At 46.2% G+C, this 19,478-nt stretch overlaps 1 protein-coding gene across 5 annotated transcripts in view; it reads right to left on the reverse strand.

The window, feature by feature from the left end:
- Positions 1–5,967: 5,967 nt before the first annotated feature.
- PSPH (phosphoserine phosphatase) overlaps positions 5,968–19,478 on the reverse strand; it is a 45,145-nt gene continuing 31,634 nt past the window's right edge. For all 5 annotated transcript variants that reach the window (XM_025378376.1, XM_025378374.1, XM_025378377.1 and 2 more), the window contains 5 exons: positions 16,752–16,910; positions 15,364–15,498; positions 12,861–13,006; positions 10,661–10,809; positions 5,968–6,464 (listed from right to left, as the gene is read on the reverse strand). In XM_025378376.1, the coding sequence (XP_025234161.1) occupies positions 6,357–6,464; positions 10,661–10,809; positions 12,861–13,006; positions 15,364–15,498; positions 16,752–16,891 (678 nt within the window). In that variant the 5' untranslated portion in view covers positions 16,892–16,910 and the 3' untranslated portion in view covers positions 5,968–6,356. The remainder of the gene's footprint in view (positions 6,465–10,660; positions 10,810–12,860; positions 13,007–15,363; positions 15,499–16,751; positions 16,911–19,478) is intronic.

The following is a 19,478-nucleotide window of genomic DNA, read 5'->3' on the forward strand; positions in this document are numbered from 1 at the left end:
TCACACCACTGCACTCCAGCCTGGGCGACAGAGCAAGACTTCATCTCAAATAATAATAATAATAATAATTCACTAAAAATTTTATTTTTATTTTTATTTTTTATTTTTTTGAGACAGGGTCTCACTCTGTCACCCAAGAGTACAGTGGCAGGATCTCGGCTCACTGCAAGCTCCACCTCCCGGGCTCAAGCAATTCTCCTGCCTCAACCTCCCGAGTAGCTGGGATTACAGGCGTGCGCCACCAAGCACAGCTAATTTTTGCATTTTTTAGTAGAGTCTGGGTTTCATCATGTTGGCCAGGCTGGTCTTGAACTCCAGGCCTCATGTGATCTGCCTGCCTTGGCCTCCCAAAGAGCTGGGATTATAGACATGAGCCCACCATGCCTGGCCTACAAATGTCTTTTTCTTTTTCTTTTCGAGGTGAAGTCTCACTCTGTTGCCCAGGCTGGAGTGCAGTGGCATGATCTCGGCTCACTGCAACCTCCTCCTCTCAGGTTCAAGCAATTTTTCTGCCTCAGCCTCCCGAGTAGCTGGGACTACAGGAATGCGCCACCATGTCTGGTTAATTTTTGTATTTTTAGTAGAAATGGGGTTTCACTATATTGGCCAGGCTGGTCTCGAACTCCTGACTTCGTGATCCGCCCACCTCGGCCTCCCAAAGTGCAGGGGTTATAGGCATGAGCCAACGTGCCCTGCTCTATAAATGTATTTCTTATTAAATTTATACTTTCAGTTTCTTTCTGGGACATCATAGATGTTCAATAATAAGATGAATCAACAAAAAGAAAGGGAAGAAGTAAAGGAGAGAGGGAGAGAGAAGGAAGGAGAAGAAAAAGTATAGAGACTCTCAGTTTTGGGGTTTTGTTTTTGTTTTTGTTTGGAGACAGGGTCTCACTCTGACACCCAGGCTGGAGTGTAGTGGTGTAATTACAGCAGCCTCATCCTCCTGGGCTCAAGCCATCCTCCTGCCTCAGCCTCCTGAGTAGCTCAGACAGCAGGCATGAGCCACAACATCTAATTTTTGTATTTTTTGTAGAGATGAGTCTTGCTACATTGTAAGGCTGATCTTGAGTTCCTGAGCCCAACCTAATGAGACCCCCCATCTCTACAAAAAAATTAAAAAATAGATGAAAACCACTTGAAGTTTTTGCAAAACAGGCTATCCATCTCAGGGAGTAAAATTTCTCCATTGTATTCATATGTCAGCACTTGTGACCACAGTGTTAAGTATTCACTTGGGGTGGATAATCCTGGCCTGCTAAATTGTTAACTCTCTAATAATACTTACAAGATAAAGAATGGTGTGGAAATCATTGCCTCAGGTTCCAGCTCTGAATGTGATCTCACAGCTGTCATTAACTCTGCTGAGGGTATTTCCCAGCTGTTAAAGAGGACAGCAGGGCCAGGTGTGGTGGCTCACATCTGTAATCCCAGCACTTTGGGAGGCCGAGGAGGGTGGATCACTTGAGGCCAGGAGTTTGAGACCAGCCTGGGCAACATAGTGAAACCCAGTCTCTGTAAAAAATACAAAACTTAGCCAGGCATGGTGGCTGGTGCCTGTAATCCCAGCTATTCGGGAGGCTGAGGCAAGAGAATCACTTGAACCTGGGAGGCAGAGGTTGCAGTGAGCCCAGATCATACCACTGCACTCCAGCCCGAGTGACAGAGCGAGACTCCGTCTCAAAAAAAATAAATAAAATAAAGAGGACAGCAGTTTCTATACTGCTGACCTTAGGACTGTGAGAGTCACATGAGGAGACATGAAAACACCTTGCAAAACGTGAAAATAAGCACTGTGACTCATGGTTAGGTTTTCTGAAGCTGCTCATAAAGGTTCTGAGGCTCGTAGGGTCAAAAGCCATCAGGTTTGTGTTACTGCTTCCTGAGGCCAATCTCTGGAATCTGCAGCTCTCTCCTGGCCTTGCCCTTGGGAGCAGCAGCCCCAGTGGGCCTCCCTAGGTGCCGTGGAGACACACTTGTCTCCAGTAGAAGAGAGAGAAATGGAAGAATCATTAAACCAGCAGTTAGGTCTGGGCGCAGTGGCTCACACTTACAATCCCAACACTTTTGGAGGCTGAGAACAGAGGATCGTTTGAGGCCAGGGGTTCAAGACCAGCCTGGACAACATAGCAAGACCCCCATCTCCACAAAAAATTTAAATATTAGCCAGGTGTGGTGGTGTGCACCTGTGGTCCCAGTTACTCAGGAGGTCAAAGAAGAAGGTCCGCGTGAGATCAGGAGTTCCAGGCTGCAGTGAGCTATGATCTTACCACTGCACTCCTGCCTGGGCGACAGAGCAAGACCCTGTCTCAACAAAAAAATAAAAATAAAAAATAAGCAGCAGTTAAACCAGGAGAGAATGGAGTGGGCGGGGGCATAAAGTCATTTTTTTTTTTAAGTATATAAAAGCTTTAAAAGCCTTTTATTGTTTCACCTTAATACCCTGACAAATTTCTGCTCTTGGCTTCATGATCCCAATTCTTAGCTCTTTCTGTTTACACAGGCAGTGTTCATAATCGGAATGAACAATGGCATCACACGGACAATCAGCCATGCCTGAGTCCATCCTAGTGTAGGCATGGGCGTGACTCATGGGAGAGCTGTTCCGTAGCTGTTTCCAGTGAGTCCAGAATTCAAAAAGTATGAAAGGGGTTAGTGCAGTTCTTGCATAATTTCAAACTCACTCCTCCAACACAACAAAGCAGGGATTGTCTGAGACAGCAGCTTTTGGGTGGTTTGCTGAGAGCTGGGCAGCCTGTGGGACCAGCCCCTGCTATGATGGGTTCCATGCAGCCATCAGTATTTATCAGGGGATCAGATCCCTCTGACCCAAATTCATGTCCACCTTATGTTCAGCCCACAGCCCTGTGGATGTGCTCTGAAACCACCTTTGCATGCTTGTGAAAGATGGACCAGAAAAGAAAAATGAGAACCCAGGAGGCGGAGGTTTCAGTGAGCCGAGATTGTGCCACTGCACTTCAGCCTGGATGACAGAGCAAGACTCTGTCTCAAAAACAAACAAACAAACAAACAAAAAACAGACACACACATACAAATGAAACCACGTCTGCAAAAACTCTAACAAAGTGAGATGTAAATTTAACCAACCCCCATCTTGCCTTTAGCCTTCAAACTGCCCTTAATCATATAGCTGGGCTTGGACCAAGCTAACCTGGGAGACGTTTAGTTTATAGCTTAAATGACAGTAGCTTGGTGGGGTGCGGCGTCTCACACTTGTAATCCCAGCACTTTGGGAGGCCGAGGCGGGAGGATCACGAGGTCAGGAGTTTGAGACCAGCTTGACCAACATGGTGAAACCCCGTCTCTACTGAAAACACAGAAAAAAATTAGCCGGGCATGGTGGCACATACCTGTAATCCCAGCTACTCAGGAGGCTGAGGCAGGAGAATCACTTGAACCCAGAAGGCGGAGGTTGCGATGAGGCAAGATTGCGCCACTGCACTCCAGCCTGGGTGGCAGAGTGAGACTCGTCTCAAAAAAAAAAAAAGATAGTAGCCCTTCCCCAAAACTCAACCGCCTTCATAAAGCTAGTGAGAGACCACCAGGCTAGGTGGATGCGAGAAGCCTAAATTCTGCCAAGGTGTACACATAAACATCGTTTCCAGTTATTATTCCAGAGGGCAGGCACAAGATTTGCAACTGCCCGTTACTCCTGCAGGTTACATCATGACTGTAGAACCTAAGATTGGCCTTTTGAGATGTCTTTTCAGGTTTTCGCATTTCTTTTTTTTTTGAGACAGAGTTTCACTCTGTCGCCCAGGCTGGAGTGCCGTGGTGTGATCTCTCCACTCACTACAGCCTCTGCCTCCTGGATTCAAGTGATTCCCCTGCCTCAGCCACCCAAGTACCTGGGATTACAGGTGTCTTCCACCACGCCCTGCTAATTTTTGTATTTTTAGTAGAGACGGGGTTTCACCGTGTTGGTCAGGCTGGTCTTCAACTCCTGATCTCAAGTGATCTGCCTGCCTCGGCCTCCCAAAGTGCTGGAATGACAGGCGTGAGCCACCGTGCCTGGCCCAGGTTTTTGCATTTCTGACCATCAATGGCACCACCTGGACCCGATGACCTCCTGCCCCCACCCCCGCCACCCCACCACCTCACCCCACCCTACCCCACGGCCCCAGCCAGAAGCGAATCCCCTGGCCTGCCGAAGCATCCTTGAAAAAGTCTAACCTCTGAATTTTTGGGGAGATTGATGTAAGAATAAAGCTCCGCCCTCCTGTTTGGCTGGTTCTGCATGAATTAATCTCTGTCTCTATTGCAATTCCCCAGTCTTGAGAAATGGGCTGTATCTGGGCCGCCGGCAAGAAGAACCCATGGGGCAGTAGCAGCTGTGACGGTCAGACGGTGAAAACCAGTGGGGGCTCGGTCCTCCCACCCGCCCACCAGTGGCCTGTCCCTGCCATGTGCACCGGGCGGTGCAGAGGCTGACGCCATTTGCAGCACTTTTCAAGGTCCTGGCATGCCTGGTCCTGCCCAGGGCTTGGCACTGCTGAAAAGTGCAAACACCGCAAAACAGTTTCTAGGAGAGCGGCCAGGAGGCATTCACAGTTGGGAAGAACGGCCTCATTGTTTGGAATCTCATTTAAATGTTGCCAAACCTATTTCATGTCTCTCCTTCAGAAACTGATTTGGAAGGAAATTTGATTCATCTGATTTGCTTATGTGGCTGAATAATTATTTATTTGGCCAAATTTGGTTGAATGATAAATTTTTCCACTAATTCTCAATATTAAAACCTTATGGCTTTTTCTACTGAATTATCCAACAGTATCCACTTCCTAACCCCGTGGCTTTCCCCTCCCCCCATTTTTCCTCCAGGGAGGGTACAGACTCTCACACATTCAAAGCATGTTCTGAAATTTCCCTTGCTTGGCTCTGCTCAAAACAAACGTAAACCTGGCTTTCAAGTATTTCCAAGTCATCTATAAAAAAGAAATAGTTTATATAGGCTGATAGAAGTTATTAATATTTAATTCATTTAGGGGAAAATGCTGACCTTTGTGATTGGTAAAACTTGTTTTTATTTCTTTTACTTTATGTGATTTTTGAATATCCTTTTTTTTTTTTAAGAGACGGGGTCTCACTGTCACCCAGGCTGGAGTGCAATGGCGCAGTCACAGCTCACTGCAGCCTCGAACTCCTGAGTTCAAGGAATCCTCCCATCTCAGCCCACCAAGTAGCTGGGACTACAGGTGCGTGTCACCACACCCAGCTAATGTTTTTATTTTTTGTAGAGACAGGGTCTTGCTGTGTTGCCCAGGCTGGTCTTGAACTCCTGTCCTCAAGTGATCCTCTTACCTTGTCCTCCCAGAGTGCTGAGATTACAGGCGTGAGCCCAAATATCTTTTTTTTTTTTTTTTTTGGACAGAGTCTCGCTCTGTCACCCAGGCTGGAGTGCAGTGGCGCGGTCTCAGCTCACTGCAAGCTCCGCCTCCCAGGTTCACGCCATTCTCCTGCCTCAGCCTCCCGAGTAGCTGGGACTACAGGCGCCCGCCACCGTGCCCGGCTTATTTTTTGTATTTATTTTTAGTAGAGACGGGGTTTCACTGTGTTATTCAGGATGGTCTCCATCTCCTGACCTCATGATCTGCCCACCTCGGCCTCCCAAAGTGCTGGGATTACAGGCGTGAGCCACCGCGCCTAGCCCAAATATCCATTTTTAATCAGTACTTTTGTTTAAGACTCTATTGTTATATTGGAGGGAAAAAAAAACCCCTTTGTAACATTTCATATATGACAAATCCCAAGAAGTAAAAAAAGGACTTTCGAGGCCCCAGGGCTTCAGGAAGTGGGAGTGGGCTCATGGGGTGAGGACACTGTGCCTAGCACTAAGCAGAGTCTTAAGCCTGTTTCTTGCCTGGGGCTGTTTATGCTTCAACACAGTACCTGAAATATTGGGTATTCCAATATCCAAGAGGCAGAACTGCAAATTCCACAAATCCATTCTGACACATGGATAAACTTTTATTGATATACCAAAGAGAAACCAATATTCACCGAAAGCTGCCGAATCCATCTTTCTAAGAGTAAAGGTGTTTCTTTGACTCTCCACCCTTAAAACACTTTGTATGAAATATAGCTAGGAATATACAGAAAGAATTCAGATTACAAAACTCTACAGGAAATCAATAGTCATCATATAATACTGGAACTACAGTTTAAAAAAAAAAAAAAAGCGATCTTCTAGGAGTCCTAACTGTAGTTTAAAGTACTGATCATCTGTGCCAACTCTCTATAGCAAGTGGTAATAGGCAATTGTAAGCAAACAGTATCAACCTGTATCACTTGTAAAAATCCATCCGAAGGTGTTCGGAGCTGTGTGACAGTGGATGTTATTCCTCCAGCTCTCCCACCAGCTCCACAAAATCAGTGATATACCATTTGGCGTTATCCTTGACTTGTTGCCTGATCACATTTCCTCCAAATCCAATGAAAGCATCCTAAGAAGGAAGAAAAGAGAGAGAAATTATTCTTATTTTTATTTATTTATTTATTGCAGTCTTGCTCTGTCGCCCAGGCTGGAGTGCAGTGGCACAATCTCGGCTCACCGCAACCTCTGCCTCCTGGGTTCAGGTGATTCTCATGCCTCAGCCTCCTGAGTAGCTGAGACTCCAGGTGTGCACCAACTTGCTGGGCTACTTTTTAAATTTTTTTGTAGGGTCGTTCTCTGTTGCCAGACTGCTCTCAAACTCCTCCTGCTTCAGCTTCCGAAGTGCTGGGATTACAGTTATGTTCCACTGCACCCATCCAATTTTGTCGTTCTTTTTTTGTTTTTTGAGACAGGGTCTTACCCTGTCACCCAGGCTGGAGTGCAGTGGCACAGTCATGGCTCACTGCACCCTTGAACTTCTGAGCTCAATTGATCCTCCTGCTTCAGCTTCCTGAGTAGCTGGGATGACAGGTGCACATCACAATCCCTGAGTAATTTTTTAGAGACGGAGTTTTGCCATGTCGCTCAGCTGGTTTTGAACCTCTGTGCTTAAGCAATCCTCCCAAAGTGCTGGGATCACAGGCGTGAGCCACCACTTCTGGCTGATTTTGTCGTTTCTTGAAAACGAGATTGGGAGCTCCCTGAGAAATCTCTTCATTTTACTTTTATGTATTCCTCATTAAACTAGTAGCCCAATGTTCATTACTTAGACAACTCCAACATTGGTTATAAATTATCTAAGCTAACAATAAAAATACTCGAAGGTGGTTGGGTGTGGTGGCTCACGCCTGTAATCCCAGCACTTTGGGAGGCTGAGATGGGTGGATCACCTGAGGTCAGGAGTTCGACACCAGCCTGGCCAACATGGTGAAACCCTGTCTCTACTAAAAATACAAAAAAATTAGCTGGGCGTGGTGGTGGGCGTCTGTAATCACAGCTACTTGGGAGGCTGAGGCAGGAGAATTGCTTGAACCCAGGAAGCGGAGGTTGCAGTGAGCCAAGATCACGCCATTTCACTCCAGCCTGGGTGAGAGAGCGAGACTCTGTCAAAAAAAAAAAAAAGGATTCAAAGGCTATGTGTGGTGTGGCTCATGCCTGTAATCCCAGCACTTTGGGAGGCCAAGGTGGGCAGATCACCTGAGGTTGGGAGTTTGAGACCAGCCTGGCTGGAACTTTTTATTTTTATTTTTTTTGAGATGGAGTCTTGCTCTGTCATGCCCAGGCTGGAATACAGTGGCGCGATCTCGGCTGACTGCAATCTCCTGCCTCCCGGCTTCAAGAGATTCTCCTGCCTCAGCCTCACGAGTGCTGGGATTACAGGCGCCCACCAACATGCCTGGCTAATTTTTGTATTTTTAGTAGAGATAGGGTTTTGCCATGCTGGCCAGGCTGGTCTCAAACTCTTGACCTTAGGTGATCCGCCCATCTCTGCCTCCCAAAGTGCTGGGATTACAGGCATGAGTCACCTTCGTGCCTGGCCAAAAAGGTTCCTTTGAACCCTTTTTCATTCATCATTCACAAAGAGTATGAATTTTTTTTTTTTTAGACAATCCCTATTTTTAGATCTCAGGAAACTAGGAGTAAAAACTTCAGCACTATATATGTATTTTTTTAAGATGGAGTCTCACTCTGTCGTCCAGGCTGGAGCACAGTCACGCAATCTTGGCTCACTGCAACCTCCACCTCCTGGGTTCAAGTGATTCTCATGCTTCAGCCTCCTGAGTAACTGCAATGATAGGCACCATCACCACTCCCAGCTAATTTTTTTGTATTTTTTGTAGAGATGGGGTTTCACCATGTTGCCCAGGCCGGTCTCAAACTCCTGGCCTCAGGTGATCTGCCTGCCTCAGCCTTCCAGAGTGCTGGGATTACAGGCGTGAGCCACCGTGCCTGGCCACACTATATTTTGGTGTAGTTTTTCTTTTTTCTTTTTTTTTTTTTTTTTTTTGAGACAGAGTCTCGCTCTGTCGCCCAGGCTGGAGTGCAGTGGCCGAATCTCAGCTCACTGCAAGCTCCGCCTCCCGGGTTCACGCCATTCTCTGGCCTCAGCCTCCCGAGTAGCTGGGACTACAGGCGCCCACCACCCCGCCCGGCTAGTTTTTTGCATTTTTTAGTAGAGACAGGGTTTCACCAGGTTAGCCAGGATGGTCTCAATCTCCTGACCTCGTGATCCACCCGTCTCGGCCTCCCAAAGTGCTGGGATTACAGGCTTGAGCCACCGCGCCCGGCCGGTGTAGTTTTTCTTACATTAGAATGACATGACAAAGGCAAAGCCCTACGTGAAATGGACCCATTTGATATTTACGACACTTGCTAAATATAGTATTTGATTTTTTATATATATAGGGGGGGAGAGAGAGAGAGAGAGAGTGCACATGCGCGCATTGATTTTAAAATGCTTAGAAATAAAATCCCTGGCCGGGCATGTTGGCTCACACCTATAATCCCAGCACTCTGGCAGGCCAAGGCAGGAAGATCGCTTAAGCCAGGATTCAAGATTAGCCTGGGCAACATAGTGTGAGACCTCATCTCTACAAAACATAAACAAAATTAAATAGGTGTGGTGGCATGCGCCTGCAGTCCCAGCTACTCAGGAGGCTGAGATGGGAAGATTGCTTCAGTCTGGGAGGTTGAGGCTGCAATGAGCTAAGATTGCGCCACTGTACTCTGGCCTGGGTGACAGAGCAAGACCCCAAAAAATAAACAAAACCTCTGCTAGTCTCAGAAAATGAAGTTAGTTCAGAGGAATAAAATGCCGTGGTGGCGTGGGATGCAGTGGCGCACACCTGTAATCCCAGCTACCCAGGAGGCTGAGGTGGGAGGATCCTTTGAGCCCAGTAGTTCAGGGCTGTGATAAGCTATGATTGCACCACTGCACTTCAGCCTGGGCAACATAGCAAGACCCTGTGTCCAAAAAATAATAAATAAGTAAATAAAAAGAAAATGCTCTGATATGTTACAGGTAAATCATATAATCTCTGCAAGCCTCAGTTCCCCTATCAGTAAGAAGAACACAATATTTGGCCAGGCATGGTGGTTCACACCTGTGATACCAGCACTTTGGGAGGCCAAGGCAGGGGAGATTGCTTGAGCTCAGGAGTTCGAGATCAGCCTGGGCAATATGGTGAAACTCTGCCTCTGCCAAAAACACAAAATCTTAGCTGGGTGTGGCAGAATGCGTCTATGGTACCAGCTACTTGGGGGGCTAAGGTGGGAGAATCCGTTGAACCCAGAGGGCGGAGATTGCAGTGAGCTGAGAGTACACCACTGCACTCCAGCCTGGGTGACAGAGTGAGACTCTGTCTAAGAAAAACAAAACAGAACAAAACATAATATTTGACTTCACAGGGCTGCTATGAGGATTAAATGAGGTAATGTATGAGGAACTAGTATATAAAGTATCAAATGATGTTAAAATCTCGGTTATGAGTTGTTGATGGTATTATTTGGGGAAATGAAACCAACCTATTGAGCACACACCTAGGCTAAAAGATGGTGCCCATACTACAGGGATAAGGCATTGTTAAAAGTTTTAAAAGGTTTTTAGTTCCTTATTCATAACTTTTCTTGGGTTTGCATAAAGTTGACAAAACAAGATTGAATTTTTTATTATTTCATTTTTATCTTGTAATCAGAGTTGTTTTTGTTTAACTCCTGTTTTAAATCTTACATAGTTCTAAATCAGCTGTTTTTATTTTATTTTATTTATTTATTTTGTAGAGATGAGGTCTCACTATGTTGCCCAGGCTGGTCTCAAACTCCTGTGCTCAAGTGATCTGCCTGCCTTGACCTCCCAAAATGTTGGGATTATAGGATAAATCAGCTGTGAAAACAAAAGTACGGCCGAGCGTGGTGGCTCATGCCTGTAATCCCAGCACTTTGGGAGGCCAAGGCAGGCAGATCACCTGAGGTCAGGAGCTCAAGACCAGCCTGGCCAATGTGACGAAACCCCGTCTCTACTAAAAATACAAAACTTAGCCAGCATGGTGGCGTGTGCCTGTAATCCCAGCTACTTGGGAGGCTGAGATACCAGAATGGTTTGAACTGGGAGGCAGATATTGCAGTGAGCTGAGATCATGCCACTGCACTCCAACCTGGGCAACAAGGGCGAAACTCCGTCTCAAAAAAAAATAAAGAAATAATAAATAAATATATTAAAAAAACAAAAGTACAACCTGCAAAAATATTAGCATCCTTAATACATACAGCAGGAGGACAGGCTTCCATGTCTGTGGCACCATCTCCAATCATGATTATTTTCTTAAAATGAAATTTTTCCTTTAAAAGTTTAATCACTTTTCCTTTTCCACCAGATTCAGCTGTTGGCTGTGTCTCATCAAAACCTGCATATTCACCTTAAAAGAGCAATAAAAACAAGGTTAAAGACCCACAGAAGTATCTTACCAGTGACAGCTTTCTGCATAGATGATATCTTCACTTAAATGTCACTGAGAAGGCTAAAAATGGCCCTGGGTAAAGTCGCACAGCCTGGAGCTCCACACCTGTTCCTGGGAATAAACAAGCTTTACTTTTTCTCCTTTTATGATTATGATTATGATTATAGAAATGGGGTCTTCGCATGTTGCCCAGGTTGGTCTGGAACTCCTAGGCTCATGTGATTCTCCTGCCTCGGCCTCCCAAAGTGCTGGGATTACAGGTGTGAGCCACCACACCCAGCCAACCTTTGCTTTTAAATTACAAATATCAATTGTAGAGATGACCTCTATTAGGTCATAAATACCTAGGGGTGAATTTGTTGTATCCTTCAAGCTTCCAGTAATTCTCAAACTTTGTTGAGGTAGCAGAACACCATACAATAGTAATATATCAAATTAATTAATAATTTATTTATTTTTGAGACAGAGTCTCACTCTGTTGCCCAGGCTGGAGTGCAATGGCATGATCTCCGCTTACTGCAATATCCGCCTCCCAGGTTCAAACCATTCTCGTGTCTCAGCCTCCCAAGTAGCTGGGATTACAGGCGCATGCCACCATGCTGGCTAAGTTTTGTGTTTTTAGTAGAGATGGGGTTTTGCCATGTTGGCCAGGCTGGTCTCGAACTCCTGACCACAGATGATCAGCCTGCCTCGGCCTCCCAAAGTTCTGGGATTACAGGCATGAACCTCCGCACCCAGTCTTAATATATTAAATTTAAAATGTTAATATATTATGTCACCCAAGAGGAAATTCCAGCTTATTTTTGATCAATTATTTCTGTTGTTACAGTAATTACCACACTCATTCTTGACTTCTTTTTTCAATGATCTCTATCTCTAGACCACTCAAGAATGTTCTATTAACATGCGGTGGCTCATGCCTGTAATCCCAATACTTTGGGAGGCCGAGGCAGGTGGATCATCTGAGGCCAGGAGTTTGAGACCAGCCTGACAAACATGGTGAAACCCCAACTCTACTAAAAAAAATACAAAAATTAGCCAGGCGTGGTGGTGGGCACCTGTAATCCCAGCTACTCAGGAGGCCGAGGCAGGAGAATCGCTTGAACCCAGGTGGCAGAGGTCGCAGTGAGCCGAGATCGAGCCACTGTACTCCAGCTGGAGCAACAGAGTGAGACTCTGTCTCAAAAAAAAAAAAAAAAAATCACTATCAGTCACCCCTTGACATAACTGGAGATCTGAGATAATATAACAACTGTGGCAACGCTATGGACCAGAGAGGGGACAGGAGGCTTCCCCAAGGGCTGTAGTTCAGTAATCCGTTAACAAAAGTCTCCCTTTTAAAGTCTCTGTCTTGTTGTCTTTTTTTTTTTTCTTGCTTTTAAGACAGAGTCTCACTCTGTCACCCAGGCTGGAGTGAAGTGGCATGATCTCAGCTCACGCAGCTTCATGTGATTCTCCTGCCTCAGCTTCCTAAGTAGCTGGGACTACAGACATGTGCCACCACGCCCAGCTAATTTTTGTATTTTTTTTTTTTAGCAGACTTGGGGTTTCACTGGGTTGGCCAGGCTGGTCTTGAACTCCTGACCTCAAGTGATCCTCCCGCCTCAGGCTCCCAAAGTGCTGGGATTACAGGCGTGAGCCACCATGCCCAGCCAAGTCTCCTTCTTGAGTCTAAATTGCTTCAAATGCATAGAAGCTCCCATAAAGTTGAAATATAACATACAGCAAAGTCAGTCATAGGGGCTATGTAGGAATTAATGTTTCATGAAATGCAGACATTTATGTACAGACAGGTGATGTTATAGATAATAAAGCTAGGACAGGTGATGACCTAAGTCTATTTTGCTGAGCAAAGGGTACCAAAGGGCAAAAGACATCAATTAAGAGGACCATTCATCTCAATATTTAACTCTGATGTGACTGTTTAAGTTTCATTCCAACAGACATTACCCAGAATACTGAATAATAGAACTGCTAAGAAAGGGAATATGTTACCATTAACGTCTTACCGTTAAAGTAGAATTTCAGCCTATTGGCAAATACATTGGTTCCTGGGATATTGAGCTTTGAAGCAACATGCTCTACAATACTCCTAAAGCCACCAGATATTAGGAAAACCTGAACATTTCGCTCCTGTAGGCGACTTACCAGCTCCCTGCAAAAATAATATACAAAATACCAAACACTGAGTAATACAAAAAGAAAAAAAAAAAAAGGAAACATGAAGAGGGAACTAAGATATATTTTCTTCTCCTGAATGCATTTGCCCGAGGTATATTTGACAAGGTATATTGCCTGGGGAGTTAATGTTTTATATATGTTTTTCTTTTTCTTTTTTTTTTCTTTTTGAGATGGAGTCTCGCTCTGTTGCCCAGGCTGCAGTGCAGTGGTGTGATCTCGGCTTACAGCATCCTCTGCCTCCAGGGTTCCAGCAATTATCCTCCCTCAGCCTCAAGGGTAACTGGGATTACAGGCACCCGCCACCACACCCAGCTACTTTATTTTATTTTATTTTATTTTATTTTATTTATTTATTTTTTTTTTTTGAGACGGAGTCTTGCTCTGTCGCCCAGGCTGGAGTGCTGTGGCCGGATCTCAGCTCACTGCAAGCTCCGCCTCCCGGGTTCCCGCCATTCTCCTGCCTCAGCCTCCCGAGTAGCTGGGACTACAGGCGCCCGCCACCTCGCCCGGCTAGTTTTTTGTATTTTTTAGTAGAGACGGGGTTTCACCGTGTTAGCCAGGATGGTCTCGATCTCCTGACCTCGTGATCCGCCCGTCTCGGCCTCCCAAAGTGCTGGGATTACAGGCTTGAGCCACCGCGCCCGGCCTATTTTATTTAATTTTTTGAGATGGAGTCTCGCTCTGTCACCAGGCTGGAGTACAGTGGCGCGATCTCGGCTCACTGCAACCTCCGCCTACCAGATTCAAGCGATTCTCTTGCGTCAGCCTCCCAAGTAGCTGGGACAACAGACGCAGCCACCATGTCCAGCTATTTTTTGTATTTTAAATAGACACAGGGTTTCACCATGTTGGCCAGGATGGTCTCCATCTCTTGACCTTGTGGTCCGCCCGCCTCGGCCTCCCCAAGTGCTGAAGTGCGAGCCACCACGCGTGACCAACTTTTTTTGCATTTTTAGTAGAGACGGGGATTCACCATGTTGGCCAGGCTGGTCTTGAACTCCTGACCTCAGGTGATCTGCCCGCCTCAGCCTCCCAAAATGCTGGGATTACATGCATGCGCCACCACGCCCGGCCTTATATATGTTTTTCTAAATGCACTTAGAAATCAATGGGTAGAGTTTGGCTACTTCAGGAAACCATTCCAGAACTCTACTCTGTCCATGGACCCAGAAAAACACAAGATGAGGACAAACAAGGAAAACTTAGGTTTTCTGTGGAGAAAGAGGAAAGGCAGAAACAGACAGGACCACACAACCAGCCAGACAAGACCATGTGTAAGTACCAAAAGAACCACACAGGCTACGCCTTTAAATCCAGCAATTTGGGAGGCCGAGGTAGAAAATCACTTGAGGCTAGGAGCTTGAGAACAGCCTGGGCAACATAGCAAGACCCCATCTCTACAAAAAATATTTTAAAGGCTGGGTATAGTGGTTCAAACCTATAATTCCAACATTTTGGGAGGCTGAGGTGGGAAAATTGATCATTTGAGCCCACAAGTTCAAGACCAGCCTGGTCAACATAGTGAGACCTTGTGTCTACAGAAAATTTAAAAAAAATAATTAGGCATGGTGGTCTACATCTGTAGTCCCAGCTACTTAGGAAGCTGAAGCAGGAGGATCCCTTGAGCCCAGAAGGTTGATGCTACAGTGAGCTGTATTCATGCCACTGCACTCCAGCCTGGGTGACAAAGCAAGACCCTGTCTCTCAAAAAAAAATTTTTTTTTTAATTAGCTGGGCATGGTGGCATGTACCTATAGTCCCCACTACTAAGGAGGCTAAGGTGGAAGGGCCACTTGACCCCAGGAGTTCAACGCTGCAGTGAGCCATGACTGTACTCCAACATGGGCAACAGAATGAGACGCTGACTCTAAAAAAAATAATAATAGGCCAGGTGCAGTGGCTCACAGCTATAATCCCAGCACTTTGGGAGGCCCAGGCAGGCGGATCACTTGAGGTCAAGAGTTCAAGACCAGCATGGCCAACATGGCGAAACCCATCTCTACTAAAAATACAAAAATTACCCAGGTGTGGTGGTGGGGACCTATAATCCCAGCTACTCAGGAGGCTGAGGCAGGAGAATTGCATGAACCTGGGAGGCAGAAGTTGCAGTGAGCTGAGATTGCACCACTGCACTCCAGCCTGAGTGACAGAGTGAGACTTCATCTTGAAAAAATAAATAAAAATTTTAAAAATAATAATAAAATTAAAAAATAAAAATGAAAATAAATAAATCACCCAGAGGTCACTCTAAAGCAATAGTTAGATGCTCTCAGGAGAATGTGCCCCCCAACACTGGTGCTGAAATACACCTGGAGCAGGGGCTCCTCTTACCTTATGCCGGGGGTCAGGTGTGGGGGGTGCTCTGCTATGAGTCTCTGCACCTGCTCCCTGGAGGGCTGGATGAGGGCTAAGCGCTCTGTGAGAGCAGATTTGAAAGGCACTGCCCCGCCCATGGCTCGCCGTGTCCTAGGAGGGAGACCCAACAGTCAGGCCAGCCAGGTCCGCTATCCTCGAGGTTAACATACCTTACTGCCCCAGGCCTGCACAACATCCACCAACAGGAAGATGCTACTAAGAGTCCCACTGTACAACAGACAGGCTTTGCTGCTATGAGAGCAAGGCCTTGGAATAAATTTTCGAAGGACTGCTTGAATATAACATTAACAGGCCGGGCGCAGTGGCTCACGCCTGTAATCCCAGCACTTGGGGAGGCTGAGGCGGGCGGATCACCTGAGGTTGGAAGTTCAAGACTAGCCAGACCAACATGGAGAGACACCGTGTCTACTAAAAATACAAAAGTAGCCGGGCATGGTGGCACACGCCTTTAATCCCAGCTACTCAGGAGGCAGAGGCAGGAGAATTGCTTGAACCCGGAGGTGGAGGTTGCGGTGAGCCGAGATCACGCCACTGCACTCCAGCCGGGGCAACGAGAGTGAAACTGTCTCAGAAAAAAAAGAAAAGAAAAAGAAAATAACATTAAAAGGCCAGTGTGCAGTGACTCATGCCTATAATTCCAAACACTTTGGGAAGCTGAGGTGGGCAGATCATCTGAAGCCAGGAGCTTGAGACCAGCCTGGCCAACATGGCAAAACCCCATCTCTACTAAAAAAATGCAAAAATTCGACGGGCCTGGGGGTGCGCGTCTGTAATCCCAGCTACTTGGGAGGCTGAGGCAGGAAAATTGCTGGAACCCGGGAGGCAAAGGTTGCAGTGAGCCGAGATTGTGTCACTGTACTCCAGCCTGGGCGACAAAATGAGACTCCATCTCGGGAAAAAAAAAAAAAATGACATAGTGCATGACTGGGGGACTGGGACTGCAGAGGGAGATGCCCAGCTGCAGGGCGGGAGGGCAGGAGGGAGGGAGGGAGGGACTCTGCTCCAGGATCCACTAAGAGACTCTGATCCTTTACAGGGAACCACTAAGGCCACACTTTAAACCATGACACAAAGCCACTGGACACCTGGGTCCTGCTCCCCAGGCCACCTTCTTTGGTTAGTGATGGTCGTCATTCCCCTGATCAAGCTAAGAACATGTCTTATCCATGTTTGTTTGCTATAAATATTTATATAAACGAATGAATATGTCAAATTAAACTCTAAGGGATGAAAGAAAAAGCCTAGTGCTCATGTGCCATAGCCAGGGTCTAGCACTTCATCCAAAACAGTCACTCTTTAGAAAGTCTTTATCATTTCATAAAGTGGATAAATGCTATCCCTACATTTCTGACACCGCGTCCTCAACGCCACAGATTTTGGCTAGCTCATCGATTCCTTCTTCTCTAATGACCGTGCTGTCAACATCAAAACATACAGCATCTGCTGAGTAGAACAGCTTCCTTAGCTCTGAGTGGGAGACCATTGTTGGAAGAATTTTCCTTCTACAAGAAAAAAAGATAAATGTATTTAAAGACATCAAATACAATTCTGAAAAGATCCCACCTTGCCTACTAAGCCAATCTAATTTGTGTCGAAGTCAGTGCAGGCCACATAAGAGTGTACTCACGGATTCATTTGTTTTTCCTTTTTGTTTACTTCCCACACTACACCAATTTCTTCTCTCTTCTTTTTTTTTTTTTGGTGGAGTCTTACTCTGTTGTCCAGGCTGGAGGGCAGTGGTACGATCTTGGCTTACTGTAACCTCCACCTCTCGGGTTCAAGTGATTCTTGTGCCTCAGCCTCCTGTGTAGCTCAAATACCTGTGCCTCCTTGAAGCCTTCTTTCTTTTCTTTTAGTTATATATATATATATATATATATATATATATATATATACACACACACACACACACATATATATATATATATTTTTTTTTTACCTAATTGTAGCAAGGAAGCAAGCATTAAAGCAGAGGTGTGCATAAGGCTCTATGGGCATATAGGAAAAATGTTTTGCCTTATCGATGAAATAGGGCTTCAGACTGGACACAGTGGCTCATCCCTGTAATCCCAGCACTTTGGGAGGCTAAGGCAGGAGGAGGATTGCTTGAGGCCAGGAGTTCGAGACCAGTGTGGGCAACACAGAGAGATCAAGTCTCTACTAAAAATAATAATACAAAAAATTAGCTGGGTGTGGTGGTACACGCCTGTAATCCCAGCTACTTGGGACACTGAGGCAGGAGAATCACTTGAACCCAGGAGGTGGAGCTGCAGTGAGCTGAGATCGTGCCACTGCACTCCAGTATGGGCAACAGAGCAAGACCCTGACTCTAACTAAAAGGAAAAAAAAGACGGCTTCAAGGAGGCACAGGTATTTGAGCTGAATCTGACAGGTAAGTGGCCCTCTGAGTGGGTTGTCAAAGGGCAGGGCATCGATTTGGCAAGTGCTGTGAGGTGAGGAAGGGAGGTAGAGACAAGGAGAGAGGCTTGTGATGGCAGAGGGAGGAGTGTGAGCAAAGACAAGGAGGAGGAAGCAGATGACCTGCTGGAAGCTATCCCGTGGCTTGGCCCAGGGGCCTGGCAGTACATCAGGAGTTCAGACTAAGCTGGTCCTAGGGCCAGGCTAAGGAGTTTAGACTTTAACTTCCAGATACTGGGAAAGGCTTTAAGCCTCAGAAGAAAGGTCAGAGCTAAATATAACGGCTTAACATACACAACATCGCCAATGTAGAGGTGCTGGTTGAAGACGTGATCTGATTAAAGTCCAGGGAGAGGCTGGGTGTAGTGGCTCATGCCTCTAATCCCAGCACTCTGGGAGGCTGAGGCGGGAGGATCACATGAGGCCAGGAGTTCAAGACCAGCCTGGCCAACATGGCAAAACCCCAGCTGTACTAAAAAAAAATAAAAATTAGCCGGGCAGGATAGCGTGCACCTGTAGTCCCAGCTACTCAGGAGGCTGAGGCAGGAGAATCTCTTAAACCTGGGAGGTGGAGATTGCAGTGAGCCAAGATCACACCACTGCACCAGGATGGGGCCACAGAGTGAGACCCTGTCTCAAGAAAATAAAAAATCATAAAAATAAAGTCCAGGGAGAATAGAAAGAGGGAGAAGAGAAGAGCGCTAAGGACAGAGCCTGCAGGACCACCACCTTGACATCCTGACTTGAGTCTGGGAAGGAGAAGGGGAAAATGGTGAAGGTACAGGAAGAAACTCTGGGAGGCACACTGCTACAGAAGCTGCAGAGGACAGGGAGTCAAAACAAATTTTTATTTATTTACTTATTTTTTGAGACAAGTTCTCACTCTGTCACCCAGGCTGGAGTGCAGTGGTACAATCATGGCTCACTGCAGCCTCCAACTCCAGGGCTCAAGCGATCTTCCTGCCTCAGCCTCCCAAGTAGCTGGGACTACAGGTGCACGCCACTATGCTTGGCTAATTTTTAAATTTTTTTTTTGAAGAGATGGGGGTCTTGCTATGTTGCCCAGACTGGTCTTCAACTCCTGGACTCAAGCAATCCTCCCACCTAGGTCTCCCAAAGTGCTGGGATTACAGGCATGAGCCCCCATGCCTGGCCTTTATTTTTTATAAAATCTTTGGACTAGACTTAGGGCAAAAGGGATCCTCAAGATTGCCTAGACCAGCCTCCTATCAGAGACTAATATGTCAAATACAAGGCTACACAGATGATGTAAATAATCTATATTTAGAAAAGACTGTGGTTAAAAACAGACTCAAAGCAGCTGACCAACCCACTGCTCAACTGATTTCCAACCAATGCAGTTGGCAGAATAATGCCATTTAAAGTTGACCTGGGAAAAAAAATCTTTAAAGTCAGGGGTCAGCAAACTATGGCTTGTAGGCCAAATCTACCCTGCCACCTGGTTTTGTATGGCTCACAAGTAAGAACGATTTTTACATTTTATTTTACTTTACTTTTTTTGAGACAGGATCTCATTCTGTCACCCAGACTGGAGTGCAGTGGTGCCATCATAGCTCACGGCAGCCTCAAACTCCTGGGCTCAAGTGATCCTTCCATCTTGGCCTCTAGAGTAGCTGGGACTACAGGTGTGA

Source organism: Theropithecus gelada, chromosome 3, assembly GCF_003255815.1.
Source record: "Theropithecus gelada isolate Dixy chromosome 3, Tgel_1.0, whole genome shotgun sequence".
Lineage (NCBI taxonomy): Eukaryota > Metazoa > Chordata > Mammalia > Primates > Cercopithecidae > Theropithecus > Theropithecus gelada.